At 42.5% G+C, this 20,573-nt stretch overlaps 1 protein-coding gene across 4 annotated transcripts in view; it reads right to left on the reverse strand.

Annotated features, from left to right (window-relative positions):
* The window catches only part of DACH1 (dachshund family transcription factor 1), a gene marked incomplete at both ends in the record, with an annotated part of 356,233 nt that extends 336,066 nt beyond the window's left edge, over positions 1 to 20,167 (reverse strand). For all 4 annotated transcript variants that reach the window (XM_079534831.1, XM_079534830.1, XM_079534829.1 and 1 more), the window contains one exon: positions 19,458 to 20,167. In XM_079534831.1, coding sequence (XP_079390957.1) covers positions 19,458 to 20,167 — 710 coding nt within the window. The remainder of the gene's footprint in view (positions 1 to 19,457) is intronic.
* Between the last annotated feature and the right edge of the window lie 406 nt (positions 20,168 to 20,573).

A 20,573-nucleotide genomic window follows, 5' to 3' on the forward strand; every position in this document is an offset into this window, starting at 1 on the left:
AGGGAAGGGCTCAGAGACACAACTGATGAGCTGGGTACCTACTCCTTCGGCTTCTGTTGAAGAATATACCTCAGAGGTACTGAGTGGCAACCGGAGTCTCCTTTTTTCACACTCATAACTGGAAAACATGCATATCAGAAAGAAAAACTGAACACACTTCTAAAGGTCACCTATGCTGCATCTCCCATAATGGCAGTAAGGATATCTGACTGCCAAGGGAAGAAGGAGAGAGCGAAACAGATAAAAAACTGCATAAATTCCAACACTGAGGGGGTGAATCAGAGTACATGACAAAGGAGATAAGGACAGCGGCATGCCAGCTGCCAGCTTCGGCTTTTGTATAGCCCCAAGTCCTTGATGACACTGTAGAAGACTAAATTAAGGAGCTCTAATTCTTAAAAAACAGAACAAAACAACACCCTCACAACTGCCTATATTCATTGCCCATTATGTTCACAGACAACATTTCACTGAAGATTTACAGGAGCAAGCACTTATGGAACTAGCCATAAATCAGATTCTTATGAATGGATTATAAAAAAAAATAAAATAAAAAAATTCAAGGACACTGGTCCCACTTCATGCACCATCCACATGAAACTAATATGCACTGTAGATATTCCTGGTGGAAGAACAAAATAATACTACATCAGTTAATGACAATGGAGAAGGAAAGAAAGTATGCACAAAAAAATAGTCAGGATAATTTTTAATGCTCTGTAACAAAAGCATCAATAACATTTTCGGACAAACTGATGAGGAGCTGAACTACTATGACATAGTTGACAAAAGTCTCCAGATCGCTGATGAAAATATACTCAAAGGACATAGAAAACTTTGGTTTTCCTATATGATTTTGTGCACCTATGTAACTTCCAGTTTTCATCCTGAATGGCTCTTTTAGAAAAGATATTTTCTTCAAGGGAATGGGAAATAAACGTCTTTATAATTCTTGAAGAGCAACTCAAACTAGCTGTAGCAAAACCCAGTTTGCTCTTCTTTTGCCAGACTGAAAGAGACCACAAAAAGAAAATACGACAAATTTCTTTTCTTTTTCTTCCGTCCTCTTCAGAAGTACTAACAACTTTTCTCTTCTTGTTTAGCCACTAAAGGAGGAAAGTGATAATCCCTTTGAAATTCAGCACTTAACACCTATATGGTAGGTGATAATTGCTGCATTCCAAGAGGATTAACACAGTGGAGCCTACTTTACAGTGAAGTCAGACCATTCTGAGCAGAGAAAAGTTTTTCTAAAACCATGCCTACCCAGGGAAATTTGATGTTTCCCACTGGTTCAGTGTGGACGAAGACCCGGTAGCTTCAGAATTTTTTTTTTCCAGAATGACTACGAAAAACTGCAGAAGAAACCAACCAGTGTTAAAACAGAAAAATCAGACCTTTTTGTTCCAAATTAACACATTGTAAACAATAATAGAATAGGAATATTCCTAAAGAAGCACACAACAGTGTAATCAAGGCAGCTGGTGAGACACTGAGGTTGTCATAACCTAGCTTTTGTTACAGTTAGGACATTTCATTGGCATTAACACTGGGCACTGCTATCAGTCAGTACAGACTACACTGGCTTTGCCTAAATCTCAGGATTCATTCACTTTGCAGTGCTTCCCGCAGACCTGGAGATGTACTGTAACAACTCTCTGCGTACAAGCAGAGATATTCAGGACATAAAAGATGGTGCACGCACAAGTCTTATCTTTACAATCAGAACATTGCTAGGGTGAGCATCCATAGGCCAAAATCACACTGTACCTCAGAGACCAACCACATTTGTTCTGCAGCACACAGCAGGACAAGACTTAGTAATGTAGATAGCCAAGAGAAAGGAATTTGGTTTTCACAGCATTCATGTGTTTTTCTTTCAAAGATTCTACATCTCCCGCCACTAGCACTGATGCCACTCCTGTTTTCTCCTGTTAAATACAGTGTTAAAACTGTTGAGTATTCAGCAGTTCCCTTCCAGGGCTCAGATCATGATGCTACAAGGGAGGACACAGACAATTTCACGGCACCCCAGACCACCATCCGTAAAAATGAAGACACAGCTCCCTCGTTGCGACCACCATTCATTGTTGTTGCTTTTGCCCATTTTGGTCAAACAGGACAGCTGTTGATGGAAGCACATAGCAATCTGTTTTCCGCAAAAGATAAGGGTTAATAAAAGTGGGGAGCATTTTTAACCTAGATTTGATCTGGTACAGAAAATGGTCACACAAAGCTGTAGAGGCACAGCTACACAGGAAAGAAATTATATGCCTGGAGGAAACAGAAGAGGGACCGAATTATCTAAACCAGATCTGCTATCAAAAACACTGTAGTATCACTGCCTTACTTCTACAGAAAGACAATAAACAGCAGATACAATGAATCTGATAATGGAACAGTTTATCTGATTCCTTTAACTATCATATTTACATGAAGCATTTATTGAAACATCACCTACTAATGTATGGATTTATTTCATACTTGCTTTTCATTAATTTTCAAATGGCTGTTGATTCCTTACTATGCGCGTAGGAATGCTCCAGCTATTGATTTCTGCTGATGTCACCAGAGGAACAGCCCCTTTCAGCATCTCTAGCCAAACACAGAGAAAAAATCAGGGAGGTTCTAACACATTAATAAACTTTACTTTTTACTTTTCTGATTAATTTGTAAAGTACTCCTCAAGTTTCCTTGTTCCACCACCGTACAGCCATTGCTAATGAACAGAGCATAAATTGAGAAAAGCTGGCAGCTGTAAATGTCAAGATTATGCCCTCCTTATTACTGATATTCCTCTCTGCAAAGCCCTTAGATCCTCTGATCATCATATATGGCAAGCAAGCACTTAGGAACAATGTCAAAGAACTTACTTAAAAATCCAGGCAACTTTTAAACTCTTAAAGTGAAGATAACTCCAACCAGACAAGTAGATTAAAAATGGTGACTGAAGACAGAATTTTCTCCCAGGCAAATTGCCAACATTTTTTGAAAGGTAAACTCAAGCTTTTAATTAGCATGAACACTCCTCCCTGTGAGCATTGCTACTGCCTGGATCGTCTTAAAAAGGAATAAAAATGGCATCCATGACTGTGCCATGGAGCTCAGATTTCCTGCAAGCACAACTGAGAAATTACAAATCATTGCCTAAAAGCAAAGCCACGGAAGCTGAACCAAAGGTGATGAAATTTTTAAAAAGCAAATAATGCCGCAGTCAAATCTCAGAATCACAGAAATGAACATAACCACAGAATATATACATAGAAAATAAAGCAAGTAGGAAGAAAGGAAACACATTTATGGTTGGCTTTTTTTCCACTTTAATTAGTGGTGGGCTGTCTTAGTTACCTATTCCTATTGTTCCAGTTCTGTAAATTAAAATCTCAACTAACAGAACTAAATCAAGGACGATTAATATTTCCCGATTTCACTTGCCTTCCTCCCGCAGTTCGGAATGAAGTGAAAGTTATCCTCAGCATGGCCTGTCACGGTGGGCAGCGGTCCAAATCAAGAAAACTGGGTCAGGCATCTTTCAAAGCTAGCGTTATACGCTCTAGCAAGCAGAATTATTTCTTTCTTTCCAATACAATATGAAGTTTGAAACAGTAGATTCATAATAGTATTTTATTCTATGTACAAAAGTAATACGCTAACAGAGAAAATAATATATGCATTATCCAATTCTCTAAAAAGATGCCTGTAACATTAATTTTGTTGGGTTGTTTTTTTGTTTTTTTTTTTTCAACTTCTATGTCCATTGCACCATTTTATGATTATTAGAAGATACTCCAGGGCATATGTTGTGCTGGTATACAGCGACTTCTCTGGTGGTTGAAATCATTCAGCCCGTGGACTTGTGAATCACAAAGCACCCACGGCTGAGCGAATCCTTGTACGACACATGTCATGTCATATCTTATTGCTTCAGTGCAACCCTTGCACTCCTACCATATCACCAGTAGCAAAACACTTAAGTGCAGATGGGCCGAGCATTGCTGACATCACACCCCCTGGAACGCAGCGCTGTAAGCAGAGGCTGTGCTGGGCTATTAAAAGCATGGGGCCCTTATCTGAGCTCAGGACCGCTCTAAAGAGGAGTTACATTGGGTACCAAGAATTCTCAGGCTTGTCCAAACTGTGTTCCAGAGGGGCTCTGCAGGTTTAATAAATCCCAGCAGTCTTTTGCAGTAGTTTGAAACCAGTCTATAGTTAGCTGAGCTACTCATTTGCATGGCATGGGTGCCAACAAGTTACCACATCAGACATTCCCGGGAGGTGCCTGGCCAATAGCAGTGGGTACAACCAGCGCTCTAATCAGTGTTGAAATCATTGATAGCGCTGTCTATCTACACTATGACAGACAAAAGCTGAAATGTATTAAACATAGCAATCCATCATCCTGCAGATGGGAAGCAGGAGCCAGCAGAGTTCAGACGGAGTGACTCCCGCTGCTAACAATGGCTGAAGTACTGACAGTTCAGCACTCCTTCCTACTCACCAGACTCTTCTCCCAGCTTCGTAAGAGCAATAAACGAACAAACAGCTCTCTGCAGAAGAAGGATTTAAACTCTGTTCGCTTTCAGATAGATATTATTCTCAGAATGCCCATAACAAGCTTAAAGAGACATCAGTTCTCTTCTAAGAAAAGGGAAAAAGGAAAAAAGTTATTATGTGAAGGGACTGTGAATTCAAATAAATAAGAACAGCAACAACAAAAAATAAACAACAAACCACCTAACCCTAAATACATGAGGTGCATAAATCTCATCTCAACGCATGAAAAGTTTACATGTTAAACGTGTAGTACCAGCAGTGCTACATGTGGTCCAAATGAAGAAATAATACGAGGAATTACTTATTATTGTAATGTCGAGACTACAAAGCATTAAAGGGGAGAGAGATGACTAGTAGAATTTTAAGAAAAATAGGTCCTGAATAAAGTAATGCTAATTATGAAAGTTGATTTTTCTTTCCCGACTTATTTCTTGTAGGACACATGAGTCACACAATATAGCCAAAGGAAAAACTGCAACTGCTAACACCACATTAGTAAAGTATAAAAGGGAAAGACACTTTTCTTAGCATTTCAGCCTTGTCATTTCCAATTTTCTGCTCTTTGGACATGCTTGTATTCAAATTCTGGAACATCTATTCAGCATATCAATCCTAATTAGACAATCTGGGTCTGGAAAGGATGAGAGCTGGGTCATTTGCATAATTTAATCATAAATACTCAGTGATACATATTTCCAAATGCATTTGTACAATTATCTTTTCATCCTTGGGGCAATGGTATTAATATGATTAGGCAATATTTCTGGAAAAAACAGACAAGTATGCACTCTTTTTAACTGCAGCTTAGGGCGATATGAAAAATTAATTAATTTCTGAAGAAAATCAATTTCTGTACGTGACCACATTAGACACTGCTAAACCAAGACACAAAATTCTTTCTCAATCGGAATATTATATGATTATTTTCCAAATTCTGATTGTTATGTGAATGTTTTGATAATAAAACTGTTGGATTATTTAAATACCTTCATACATAGGCATGGCAAAGAGACTATTTCTTTTGTGTTACCCTGACATTGCGCTTTAAAATCATATTGTTTGACCAGTCAATAGGAAACCTTAGCATTTGGTCTGAACTCATCTTATGTGATCTTTTATTAATGCGCATTATACTGACTGAATTCAAGGACAGCAGGAAATAATTCAGCTCTGTAAACCAGAGTAGAAAGAAACAGAACTACGTTAACCTAAAGTGTTTTAAAATGAGTAAAAGGTTGCTTGTTTGTTTTGCTATGAAAAATTAGAAAAGGTGTTCCTTCAACAGAAGCACGCTCATTACAAAAATGTTGTGACATATGTGTGATACAGCCAAGCACCCAGGTGGCTAATCTCATTTTTAGAAGAAAGATACTGCTTTGTATGTTAATTGGTACAAAAAAAATTAAAAAATACATTTACGATTTTATATGTACCACTTTTATTTCTTCTCAATCAACAGAAAAAGTAGAAATTACTGCATGCAAATGTTCAATATTCATTTAATTTGCATGAAGGTGCTTGAACAATTTTTTTATTCTAACAAGCTCATTTTTCATGCGTTTTGTCTTTCATCCTAATCTAGCATCTGTCATTCCTTTTTGAAGTTATTATCGGCCCAATTCCCTCTTGGACATGGTTGCTGGGTGACCGGTATCTTAGCACCCACTTTGACAGGAACAGATGTGAATCTGATCAAGAGATTTCCCATGAGTACCTGAAATCACAAACAACTTTCGTGAAAAACAAACAGCCTCACTGTCATCGTCCCTCTCTCACCCTCCTTTCTCCCCCTTCCCCCACTCCCCTCCAAAAAAAAGAGTGCACGGAATTGGGAAAGTTATTCAGCGTCATTAAAATGTATTACAATTTTGCAGGTGCACAGCCCAAATGTTTTCCTAGCTGTTTCAGCATTGAAACAGAAACTCCTGGGTTTAAGTTTTAATAACTACGCTTTGAATACTTTGAACGATGACTGCTCAATTCTAAGGTCACTATCTTCTAAGCATTCCCATGTTTGACTTGTTTTAGTCACCTGAATGCTCTCACTTCTATCAGTGGGATTACTCACGTCAGTAAATTTCACATACATCCAAGCATCCACAAGTTGTTTTATAAACTCCTAACCCACATTCTGATTACAAACAATGCTCTTTGATCATTCCCACACTTGGTTGCTGGTATCTATGAAACTCCTGCATACGAAAAATCTGTTTGAGATGGAGGGTGCCGATACTGACAATATTTAAGGACATGTATAACTTCATATCTCTAAACTGTCTGACTGAGATGTTACAGTCAACAGGACTCCTCACACAAGCCAAAGTTTCCTTCCTGATTGCAGGATTAAGACTTTTATGCGCAGCCCAATATTTACTGCTGCACATCTGATGGGTAAAACTATAAACAAGCCTGGGAATCACAGCTATATGCCTCTGAAGTAAACTCTGAAACACACAACACAGAGGTAACAATTTCCAGATATGATTAAATTTACCTAACAAACGTGTCTCACAAACTATTTCTTCACAGAGGCATCATCAAAGCCTGTACTTCCACGTTAGTCCTCTGCAAAACTCAGTCATGTGTGCTAATAATAGTAGATAGTAGTAACTTCCTTTATCGACTTATCTTTATCTTCCCTTCTTTTATCTATCCTGTAAATTAGTTGATTAAAGGAGATGGAGGTAATAAGTTCTTTCAGTTATATAATAAAAACACAAATACCTAATTCACAACTAGCATCTCTGCCACAAGAATCTCAGTCCCACATCAAACTCCAAACTAAAGTGTATTTCTTCTTACTTGCTTTTCCAGACATTATTCTAAACACAACCTTACTCAGCAAAGAGAAAGAAAACGGTTCTGATCCAAAGACTGAAAATTTGATCACACATATTTAAACTTACAATGCTGTGTGGTCAAATATACTTTAATATGCTGTCACACAGCTTTTTAGTTTTGTCTTTTCACTATGCTACTCTTCACGATATTCCCAATACCACAGCCTCAAGGCTCTTGTTCCTACTGTTGCTGTTAGGGTTAGCAACTCCCAGACAAAGAATCCATATTTGAAGTCTTCATGATGACTAACAAAATGGGGCTTCTGTTAGGAACTGTACATTTGTATCTTTCATTTCTTCAAAATCAACAGACTTGTGTGAGGAGAAGGGGAGAAAAAGGAAAGTCTGGATTTTGAAATCCAAATATATTAGTTTGTTCCTTCATATTGAGTTCTTTTATGATTAAACAAATAACAAAGGAATTTTTCCTCCGTAGTTTTGATGCATAGAAAATTCAAGACAAACACATCAAATACAGTAAAGAGAGAGCTCATCTTAAAGATTTTCCTTATTTACCACGAAAATCAGAAAGCATGGCAGCTAAGACACTTTATCTCTAAGTCAGAAGCCTTAACCTACTCTGATCTGTATTTGCTCTAGATCCAGTACAATTAATATATCTTCCACTCAGTCTATGAATAACAGAACTACAAAGGAATAGCCAGTAAATAAGTACTCAAGAAAATGTAACTAGACTCTTAGCTTCTATTAAAAATAATTTGGAAACATAACCATTTATGTGTCTTGGAAAAAAAAAATCCTACTCCGATCCACTCAGGGTATCAGCACTAAGCTGCTGATAGTCAAACCTGTTGATGACATCAACAAAAACTGAATTACTGAAAGCAAAAGGCTGACTTAAAGACTTTTAAAGAACTTGGGGATCAATATGAGCACTTCTTGGAGGCAAATTAGAAAAAGACATTATGTACACATTCATAATACATACGTAATAGTGATAAGCAACCACTCTTTAGAAGACCTGCCTTCCACTCTGCCAGTCAAGTGAAGCAAAGGCCACAAATAGCAGCCATAGAATGCCACATGGAACAGCCTGGATATCCACACCACCAAAGTAGCGAATTGTTTAACATAAACTGTGAGAGGAAATTCCCCGCTGGGAAAAGCAAACAAATGTAGTGAATAAATATCATCTTACATATGATGGTACATTCCTCTTCCCATTTCTCCCCCTCTGATCCTTGCTGGCTAAGGCCAAAAGTGACTAGAAACTCACGACTACATGTAAGTGTGAGCAGTAATTCCAAACAAAAGCCCATTCTGCCATATCTACATTCGGTACTAGAATGCATAGAGTTAGGAATCATCACATGAACTGTTCAGTCGATCTAAAATGTTAAGATGGTGTATAAAGAAAAAGGAAATCTATCCTAGATGGATAGTACCAAAATCTGTCACTCATTCACTAGAAATAGGTAGACTTATGCAGGCACTTAATGCCAATTTCAACTCTCAAAGTGTCTTTCAAGGATGGGAAAGATTGCCTGAGAATAAGGAAATAGTTTTCATGATAAGGTGGAAGTGGAGCCTGGAAGGTTTGTAGAGCCTCTGTGGGATAATAATTGCTGAGGCAAACTTCAGCTGAACAGAGTACTCACTTAGTTTGTTAAATAAATCAAAGTGCAAGCTAATTCTAATTTCAATGTATAAGCATATAGTTCAATCATAGATATTCAGAAGTACTCAGGATCCCTTCCCTGTCCTCAGGGGCTCCCTGTTTCAGCTCAATCTGTGTACTGGAAACTGGTGGCATACACTGGCATACACGAAGACATCTTAAGCACCACATCAGTTCACAGAGCGAGGTAAGCACTTGCTCACCTCAGATATTTAGACTTCTGGATCACACCAAAGTGGTAGAAGAGAAAGGTTGTGGTAACACCCACCCATTACCTCAATCAATTCAAAAAGGCCTGAACACAGATCTTCCACGTTCAAAAAGCTTAATCCGACAGAGGCCAAGCGCCATTTTGGAGGCAGATGACTTCCTCCTGATCACCTCTACTAAACAGATGACCTGCACAGGGAATGTTACTTGTTTCACTGGTAAGCTGTTTTAAACCTTGGCCCGCTTGTCCCATGTCCTAAGTGAGCAGCTCACCCATCCAGCTGTAGAGATAATCCCTTACCAGTAGCCCATACAATATGTACTAACTATACCCACTGACCATTCTGGGATTTGCAACTCACACGCAGGGAAACGAAGCCTAAGTTACTTAAGCCACAGGAGGATTAACCCACATTGAACAAAGTCCATAGTTTAAACTTTTTGCAGTTTACTTATACTGAGAAACCATTAGACATTTTAACAAATTAGAACACTGAACTGTTAAATATTAGGCACATGACCCATACCTAATGTAAAGTAAGTTTCTAAAAATGTCCTTAGAAATATTTAGTAGAAAAACAGGTGTAGGGGAGAATTCAAATGTGACCCGTAAGGCCCTAGTATTTAGAAACGAATTGGGATCAGTTCATTCCTTTCCCAAGGGGTAGCTTGTATAAATGTAATTCTATGGTTTCATAAAACCAGGTCAAGTTTCTGTCCCTTGAGGTCCTTTGGCAATTTGAAGCATGGCAGCACTTTTTCCTGGCTACAAGTTCAAATCTGCATGCGTTCTGGAATTGTGAAAGGAAATGATTAGGTGGGCTGGAAAGATATACCCATCCCAATTACAGCACACCTTCCATAAAGAAAACACTTCCATAGGTGAAACAAGATTTCACAAAACAGTGTTTACAACCAGTTGGATCTCTTCATTTAAGCTGATGAAAATGCTTTTTTCATCTCTAAAAATAAATATCTGTCTTTCAGCAACTGGCACACCAAGTAGAAGAACAGACGACCTTATCACATAACAATGCCAGCAGTTTTAACTGACAACATCTTTCTCCTTCAGTGTCAAAATGTTTTACATATGTAGTCATACTTTGGAATATTTGTGAATACAATGATGTTTCACAAGGCATTTCATAACTATTATTTTATTACCACTCATGATATCACTGTATTATACTAATTTCAGTAATAAAATATGTAAAATAAGATGCCACGAGACAAAAATCACCTAAGGGGTCACTGCAAAAGACAAAATGTATATTTGGTAGACCAGCAACAGTAAAGCCTCAGCAGTAGAGCTGAATGTCAGAGAAGCTCTACTCCTGAAGTAACAACCTGAGATTACTGTGTTTAACATTATGCGTGATGCGTACTGGAGCCTGAACCTCCCTGCAATGAAGCCAGAGTGATAATGGGTTGATTTTGACTATGCAACTGAGCTACACAAATCACTCCATTTGAGACGTGTCCTTCTGGCTCCATCAAGTCTTACACAGCCTTTGTAGAAGTATACACTGGTCATGCAAATGTCTTTAATGCACGCCTGTGAGTCCACGCACATGCCCAAGGTCAGCAGACAAAAAAGACTGCCCCACCTCAGCCCGCAGGCAGACTGACCTCCACCATAGCTTCAACATAGGTGGAGTACTCTAAAAGCACATGCAGAGAACAGAGGAAGGGCAACAGTCAATACATTGACTACCTTTAAGCAAATTGCTCTCTCTGCATGTGTACATCTGAGATCTACATGCTATGGAGCTGCACTTCTACAGATGAATTCCACCCTTTCCTCCACTTTCCAGTGGGGATGCTAGAGAAGCTCTGAAAGGAAAATCTATGGGAAGTTTGTTGCTTGTCAGTCCCATCACACCTGTTGTACCTTTAGATGGCATCAAGCCAACCCAACAGCTGCAGCTATACCCAAACATCTCTACTAAACTGATGACCCGCACAGGAAATGTTATGACTCCTTCCTTAAATAATAATTTGCATATGTGCTCCTGGAACTGTGACATGATGCTGCTAAATCATATTTCTAACACATTTCCCTTGTTGCTTTTCAAAAATATGCTTTTCTTGTACAATATATAGCTGTACTTTAAACTTATTATTTATTGCAAAGGGAAGTCCATTTTCTACTACAATCTTTGTTTTTAGTATATGTCAGTATGCACATATTTTGAAGAGAGAGAGTAGAATCAGTGGAATCACAAACTATCTACAATACACAATAGTGTAAGACATACTATAGTATAGTATGCTTATTTTTTAATCTGGTCTTTTAAAAGCTATGAATACCAGCTTAAAAAAAAAAAAAAAAAAAAAAAAAAAAAAAAAAAAAGGAAAAAAAAGGAAAAAAAGAAGAAAAAAAATGGTCCAGATTTGAATTAGAACATTATACATGGAAATGAGAAGCACTACCATGACATTAGTTTTGAGTGGTAAATACAGACATGGAGATATAATGAAGTTCTACATATCATGTGTAGGAAGTGTTGGAACAAGCTAAGAGAAGGAAAAAAAAGAGGGAACATAGACACGACTTTTCGTTTGTATCAGTCTGTTATACGCTTAAGTCCACCTGAGGTATTTTCCTTTCTTCCTCCTTCCCTTTTGTTAAGGAAACTGAATACAATTGGAAAATGGTTTCATTTTCTTCTCACTAAACTATCAGACTACATGAACTCAAACATGAAAAGTGACAGTGACAGCACATCTCTAAGTGCTCATTCCCTTAATAAGAAAAAGGTTTTTTCTTCTGTTCTACAAAAAACAAATACAAGAACTGCTAGCAGGTATTACAAAGTCATGGTTTATAGCAAATTCTGATATTCATTCCTACCAGGGACATCACCCTTATTTCTTAATGTTAAAAATGCAACATGACTCTCCACTTTACTATTTTATGCAACAAGTGTTATTTACAGGACACTACAACTTAAGTATTTTTACTACTTTCTAACTGACACTAGACAGCATGTAATAATAGAGCTTTCTATCAAATATTTCACTTGGTTCTTTCAAATGAGAGCTTCTAAATATATTAGCATACTCTCGGTTTAAAAGATGCATTTAGGCCTTTGAAATCAACAGGACTATCCACATTCTTAAAAGAAGGCACGGTTTAAAACCACAGCATTTTTAATGTAAATAGCTAAGTCCTACCGGTGACCTTCTCCAATAAATAAAGATTTTTACGGCAGCCCAGGAGACTGGAAACAAATTACATACTTCATAAAGATAGATAAGACTGGTATCTATTAAACTACAGTAGAAAACTAATTGAAATATTAAGTTTATATTTTGACTGCATTTGAAAAAGTGTAACTCAAAAAAGTGGTTTTTGTAATAATGTATTTTTAACAACACTAGAACTTTAATAAATCCTGAGCAGATTTATCACAAATAGAAATTCAGTGCATTCTTTATACATCTCTTAAAAACACAGTACGAATAACCTGAAAGCTCTTTCTACGAACCGTAAGTAAAATCCTGATCTAGCTTCGTATTTAAAATGAACTCATTACCAAGTATGAGAACAACATGAAATCACGGTTACTAAAGATGCAATTAAATACTAATCAAATATATACTGCCTGCTCCCTTTAAAGTTTACTTTTGACTGCTAATTTATTTTTGATCCCTTACAATTCTTTTATGTAAGATGAAAAAGCCAAGCATTTCCCAAAAGTAAAAGATTTTTAAAATCATTACCGTCACACAACAATTTGTATACACAAGCATATTCTGAGACATGTTCTGAACAACAGCTTTTTGGCCAAATGTGGAAAACATGTTTTCAGTGCTGTATCATTAACAAGAGTTCTAACAGGAACGTTATTCAGAGTTACGAACTTCAATCCTGACATTGTAACACAACAAATATGTGGCTGTCAATTATCCAAAAATCTTTGCTGCAGTCCTCCTTACTCCTTTCTTGCCTTTTCTCTCCAGCCCCATTCAGCTCCAGTATAACTCTGTTAACTTAAGTTGTCAGCAAGGTAGTTAAGATATTTTCTTCTCCGTATTTCTAGCATTGTGTAAAATTATAGTAAGTAAAAAAGAAAATCAGACTGAAAGCCCAGCCTGAATCCAAGCATATTTAACATAAAAAGGAATGTATCTGGCAGAATTCAGCTTCCAGTTCACACCGCCATGCTCACTGGATGTTCTTTTTCCATTAGGATGAGAGCGTGTTATAAGCAGCAGAATTTTATTCACCCGCAGAATTTATATAGTTATTCTATAAATAAACCATATGGCTGAATTCCACCAGGTGCACCTGTTTCTGAACTACAGCTAATTTTAGTCTTTCAATGAACATAAAAACCATTCAATATTTGCAACCAAAAAAAGCACTTATTTTTCATACATATATCACTTTCTTCTTCACAAGGAAGATGTAAAATGCACAGGATGCAGAGAAAACATCTACTGTAAATTAGTTTTGCAGTGAACAGGGTACCCTAAGATGGAAAAACAAACAGAAAGCTACATACCCACATGAGAATCCTCATGGTCACACAGTAAAAGCTTTAGCCTGCTTTATTAAATCAAAACCATGAAAATTAGGAATATTAAAAACAGTCTTGAACTGTTTTACAAAGTTTCTGTTTTGTTGCTAACGAGCTATTTGATACACACGGTTTACAGGATTGCATTGTATACATTCATACACTTGCTGACTGTAGATGTAATTATCACAAAACATCATTTACAAGCAACGTGAGCTGAAATGCAGCCTACGAGCCATTCCTCGATCAAAGCTCACACAGAAGTTCAGGTCAGTGCATCCTGAAGTGCCATTCAGGGCCCTCGTCACCCAATATCCCATCTCTAAAAGAGACCAACTCAGCTTCACAGGGCAATGCAAGTGCACAGCATTTACAGGTTATCCTTCCCTGATGCAGCTCACTGCTATCAGTGGTTCAGAGTGAAGAATCTGAAATAGGGACTTAACTGCATGCTCAGAACTGATTCTTCCTCTCATGCAGTTCCCTGACAGCTTATGCTATGGAAACTTACCATTATCTATTATTTTTCTTCCATTAAAATAGTAAGACTAAGATATCTAATGATCTAATGTCTGAAAACACAGAATCGCGTAATTCACAGTTAATGATAAAGACCCATATACAAACAGATTGCACTTCAATACTCCGCACTCCTTAAGAAATGGAGCATCAGCAGTGGTTACGCTCCAAACTGAGCCTCGTATCAGATACATAAGCACAACGCTGGGAGTAACCTACGGACAAAGTAACTTCAGGAAGCACACTGCCTTTTGTCACTTTGAGTCACACATACATTTTGATTGTAAAAATAAATATTTTGGCTTACGCTTCAGGATTTTTGTAAATAATTTAAATGATAATGGACAAAAAAAAATCTTCCTTGATGCATACTGGAGAAATTATATGTATATGAATTAATTCTGTGCATCATAATAGCTTTTGCAGACGAATCTTCAGCTCCATCAATTAAACGCATACTTCGGCAACGAAAAATTTGCTGTCAATTCCTATGATGTCTATCCACATTACAGTGCTGCTACAGAACACACACGTAAAGATTACTGAAAAAATTACTCTGCAGTACATAATTTGCAAAAGGTTAATAACTATTTGGAAACAATGGATGGAATTAGCTCCTAATGCAGAGCAGATCCTTAAAACGATAGTTTTAAAAGAAAACACATTTAACTTATAAAGGAACAAAGAAGATCTCAATGTAGTTCTGTTGCTTAAAAGCAGGCAGAGGCTGCCGTAGTTCCGGACCCTGTGCTGATCACACAGTGCTGATGCAGCTCGGCAGTTCCTGATTCCTGCTGAGCCCTCCTGCACCAGAGATGCACCTCTGCACGCAGCCCAACCACACCACTCCTCTGTCCCGATGTGGGACAGCTGGGGGGGATGCAGTGGCACAGACGGCAGCAGGTATTTAACAGATCGTAGTTCTCGAGAAGGATATTCACATTTAACATAGAGTATGAGAATTCTGTGTTTCACATGGGATTCACCTCAGATGATGAAACACAGAGATGGGCAAAACCAGCCCTCTGGAACGATCCGGGAACAGGAAAGGAGAAGAACCCCTAAGAGGCAGTCAAACAGTAATCATCAACCCCAACCAACGCTCGGAATACACTCCGACTGGGAAGTCTTAGCTAGGCACTGGGAGCAGATGAGATCGCTCGAAGCCGGGGAACTGCTGAGGGAAGCGCCGGGAGCGCGCAGCGGCCAACAGGGGGCAGCTTCCGCGGGAGCGCGCCCCGCCGGCACCGCACGGCACCGCAATGGGAGGTGAGCACCGGCCCGGAGCGGCACGGGTATGACCCCAGCGCTGAGAGCTGCGGGGAAAACAGCCGTGAGGCCGGAGGGAGAGGACCCGCTCCTTTGCGGGCAGTCCCGACAAGGGAGTGCAGGCCTACGTGGGAACTTGGTGTCTGAGTTTGTGGAGATAAAGAACTTTGCATTCCGAGTGTACGTGTCGCTGTGCTATCATACAGTCTGCTCTCTTCAGTAAAGCTGATGCAGAATCGACAACAGGATGTACGTTTTTGTACTAATTACAACCTTAAAAAAAAAAAAAAAATCCTGAACAGTACTCACAGCTATAAAGGAGGAGTTAATAAAATTGAATGAATACTTTCAGAAAACGAAGACCCAGGAGGAGATGTCCCCGTGCCCAGCAGTGCCCTCGCAGCGCCCATCAGGCAGCGCAGTGTGGCACAGCTCTCCCTCCTCCCCCAGGTGTCGGATGCTGGGCTGCTGCCACTGCCACAGCATCAGATTAAGGGGATAAAACGGCTGCTGTGTTGTAGCCATTGTGCTCCAAAGATCGCAGATTCTCCTCTATAGTATTTAACAATAAATAAATGCGGTCAGATGGGCCTTGAAGTTCTGTTCTCGCACGGGGCTGGAGCCCTGCTGGTTGTTCTAAACGTGCATAAGCTTTCTCCACACCTTTCACTTCTTTATAGGTGCTACGATTTATCCCCTGGCCTTCTAGAAGTCTCCTTTGCTCATAAAACCCACCGTATTTCTGCCGATTACGTTATATTTTAGTAATCGGCGGCAAGAAGGCAGGTCATCACTACATACCCACATTCTGTATATTTGGAATTATTTGCAGCTGCACTGCTGACAGGTTCATTTAAACTACCTGTGATCTGCACTAACCTATATGGGTGAGATGCTCCCTTAATTAATACCAATAGGAGGAAAATGATGCGAGCACTCAGCAAACACACACATGCCACATGCCAAGTCCACATCGCTGAGAGCAGCAGAAGCTACAGAAAGGAGACTGCAAGACAAGCTTTTGGGAGAACTGTTTCATGTCAGGAATCTTTCCCCTCTGCACTCCAAATCAATGGGGTTGTTTTCCAAAATTTGTAAACAACTCCCAAACAGCGCAAATAACTCTCTGCTTTAAGTATGAATGTCAATGAACTCATTCAAATCATCCTGAAATGTCAGCAGAGATTAACACGTCCTGGCCACGGGAGGGAGGTCAGAGGAAGGCACGCTCTCAGCCTGCCGTGGGCACAATCCAAAGCCAATCTAAGTCTATGGGAAATTCCAGAAAGGGACCAGCATGTCAAAATTCCACAGCAAGCGCTGGAGACACAAGAGACCAGAACAGTCTGGGATCAATAGCTTCCAGGTCATTAATCCCACACAGGTGACATCCAGAGCACAGAGCGCTGCTCTGCTCCACAGACACATTCAGGAAACCTGATGTGACTGGGCATCCAATAGCTTTAAATATTTTTCGTGTTTTGCCTTTACACTTCTCCTATTTGTTTGGCATATGGCTTTCCAGCATCCCATTAATGTCAAACCGTTTAATCACAATGTAGGCTAAACGCACAGTTTGCTATTTCCTGGATTTCTGTTTGGCAACTGATGCTTTTTATGGGGAAAATAAAAGCAAAGGTCAGTCGGACCAGAAAAGAAAAGTCATCCTCCATAGCGGAAGGCTGTTTTTCCAGTGAGCTGATACAGAGCCTAATTTAGAAAAAGGTCCTTTAGTATCACGTTATTATTAGTAGTATCACAAATAAACACAGAAACCAATTCACTTTACAGAACTCCACATAAAGCATTCAATAGAAAATCCCTTGGTGCTTCATTGATTTTTGGTTTATTGATTTTTTTTTTTTTTAAATAGCAATATCACAGTTAAAATGTATCATTTTGGTGAAATGCATCTAAAACTTTTCTATCCTGAAATAAGTTATTGCAAATTATTTGCACAACTGGCAACTAACGGCTCCATCCATTTAAAAAAACGCAAAGCAATAGCTTTATTTGGATGCCTTTTTTGATTAAACAACCTATTAACCTTGATGAAGCTTTCCAAAATAGGGGATTAGTGTATTTGAGTGCATCAGCTGATTATGAGAGAAATACAACAGTGATAAGATGCTGGATCACAATTTCTCCATCTGACGACTGTAGCAATTGAGCCGCTGGTTTGGAGCTGGCTCTTACCGCTCCATCTCCGCAGCAGTGTCTGCCCAGACGCAGACAGACATCGCCCAGCAGAGCAAAGCCTGGAAGGTCACTGCAATCACTGCACCGAGTGGATCACAATGCCCTACGTAAGCACTGTACAGCCAGAAATAATTGCAAATAATTAGTTTGTAAGGAACGAAGAGCCACAATGAAACGTATTGGAGGAGAAACCCAGAAAGTAAATACAGTTTGATGTTCCGATGGTATCATCCGTTCTGACCCAAACTCACTGACCCACTTTGCTTTATCTTTCTATACCGTAATAACGCATTTTGCATACCCATCGCAAATCCTTCCCATTAAGTTATTTGCTTAATGGATGTATAAATATGCCTACTACAATTACGCTTTTTAAGGGTCAGATCCCATCCACTCCTGAACCCACGCCTGTAATTCCCACTGCGCTGGCTGGCAGCACAGCACAGACCTGCGTTGCTGGAAGGCGGCCGGCACAACGCTGGTGCCACAGCCGTGCCCTGCTGCCAGCCTCACGCCATGCACCCAGGGGGACCTGCATCCGCCCTGCCCCCAAAGAAAACTTTCTCCCTTTTGTATTCCCACGTGTCGAAGTTGTGTACAGCACAATGCGAGCGTGACAAAGTGAAACTTCCACCAGTTTAAGGAACAAATGTTGAACTCTTGCAGAGCTCTGACAACAGAAACACCTATCCATGTGCGCTGCAACAACGCAGCTCCCGAAGTTGGGGTTCTGTCAGTACTGGGATTTCGCCGGGCCGCGCTGCCCTGAGCACTGAGGAGCTCCATCCATCCGCTCACCCATCTCTCGGTGCCATCCCCGGCCCGGTCCGTGCGGGGAAGCTAACACGAAACCGCACGGGGTTAATTCCCCAAGTGCCGGCTCCTGCTGCACCCCGAGATGTGACGAGGAATCGCCGTGCTCTGCGCTGAGAGAGGCAGCGAGCCCCCTCCCCAGCGCGGGGCAGCGGGGGCATGGCGGCGGTGCGACCCTTACGGGCCCCCTGCCCGTAACCTACGGACACGGAGGTAACAGCCTCATGCTTTCTCCCCGAGCGGGCTGCAGCCGCGGCAGGAATTTCCTCTTTCGCCAGCTCCTTCTGTTTCTCCCCGCTCACTGCCAACTTTGGGGCTTCCCCCCCGCCCCCTCCCCTCCGCCCGACCCCAGGGTAAGGGGGGCCGGGAGCGCGCTTCCGTGCGCGCCCCCCTGCGCGCGTTCCCGTCGTCCCCCTTCCCCCCCCCCCTTCCGCGTCGGCCCCGCGCCGCAGCCCCGCCAACCCCCTCGCACCTGCTCGGCCCCGCGCCCCCTGCCCCGAGCGGAGCCCGCTCCTCCCCGCCCGCCATGTGGCGGCCGCACAAAAGTGTGTGACAGCGCTCGGCGGCCCAGCGGCCTCTGGGCAGCGCCTCACCCCACGGGTACGCACCCCCCTTCTTCCCCCCCCCCCCCCCCCCCGCTCCCCCATCCGGCCGCTTTACCACAAGGGTTAAAGCTGCACCCCAGCGGCACTTGGGGCCGAACCTCGGCCTCGGGGGGAGGAGTGGGGGGGGTGAGGGGGGGGGCACGGAGCAGGGGACAGCAGCGCGGCGCGTAGGGCAGGGGGCAGAGCCGCCCCCCCCACCCCCGGGCCGGCAGCGGGGAGCGGTGCCGCACCGCGCGGGGGTGGGACGGGGGCGGGGGGCCGCGCGCGCGGCTCGCGGCGGTACCTGGCGTTGGTGCAGTCGTTGTAGAGGGTCTCGAAATCCTTCCGGGAGATGAGTTTGCAGCGGTTGACGCCGGGCTGGATGGCCCCCAGCCCCCGTAGGATGCGGACCTGCTCCACGTTGCAGACCACGGGCGTGATCTCCAGGCGCTTCAGCTTGGTGTAGACCGTGTGCAAGCCCCCCACCAAGTGCTTCAGGAAGAGGTCGAACGCCTGGGGCAGGCAGATGAGCTCGCAGCCCTCCACGGTGAAGGAGGCCACTTTGGCCCCCCTCAGATCCACCATCTTGCACTCGTTATTCTGGGGGGTGTTCTCCACCGGGGACGGGGTCGAGTACACGGGCTTGCCGGGCAGGCTGCCGGCCGCGCCGGCGTTGGGCGTGGAGGTGCCGGAGGTGCCGCCGCCGGTGCCGCTGCCCAGGCTGGGGCTGCCGCCGCCGCCGCCGCTGCCGCCGCCTCCGCCGCTGCCTCCGGTGGTGGTGGTGGTGGCGGTGGAGGTGACTGTGGCCGCCGCCGCCGCCGGCGCTGCGATGGGCTCCGGGCGGAATAGGTTTGTCCCCGAGGCGGGCGGCGGGGGAGCGATGGCCGGAGCCGGAGAGGAGGTGGCGGCCGCCGAGGAGGTGGTGGTGGTGGTGGTGCAGGCGGCAGAAGTTGAGACCGGAGGCTGAGGGGGGACCAGCGGGGCCGGAGGGATCAGCGCAGCCGGAACGGCCATGGTCACATATACAGCGGGGGGGGGCAGGGAGGGGGAAAGTTCCCACACACGCGCGCAGGAGAAGGGGGAAAATTAAAAAAATATATATCTATTAAAAAAAAAAAAAAAAAAAAGGAGAGGAGAAGGGAGGAGGAGGGGGAAGAGAAAGGGGGACAGCCCCGCTCAGGTGCTGCGGCAGCGGGAGAGCAGAGCAGGGACGGAGTGAGCGCCGAACGCACAAAGTGTCCCGCGAGCGGGGCCGGAGGAGGAGGAGGAGGAGGAGGAGGAGAGAAGTCCGCTCCGGGCGGCGGGGCCGGGGCGAGGGGAGGGGGAGGGCAGCTCCTGCCTGCGGCCCCGCGCTAGCACCGCGGCGAGGGCGACCGGGAGAAGGAGGAGGTGTGGAGGACCCGGGCTCTCTCCGGCGAGT

This window comes from Tetrao urogallus, assembly GCF_951394365.1.
Source record: "Tetrao urogallus genome assembly, chromosome: 1".
NCBI lineage: Eukaryota > Metazoa > Chordata > Aves > Galliformes > Phasianidae > Tetrao > Tetrao urogallus.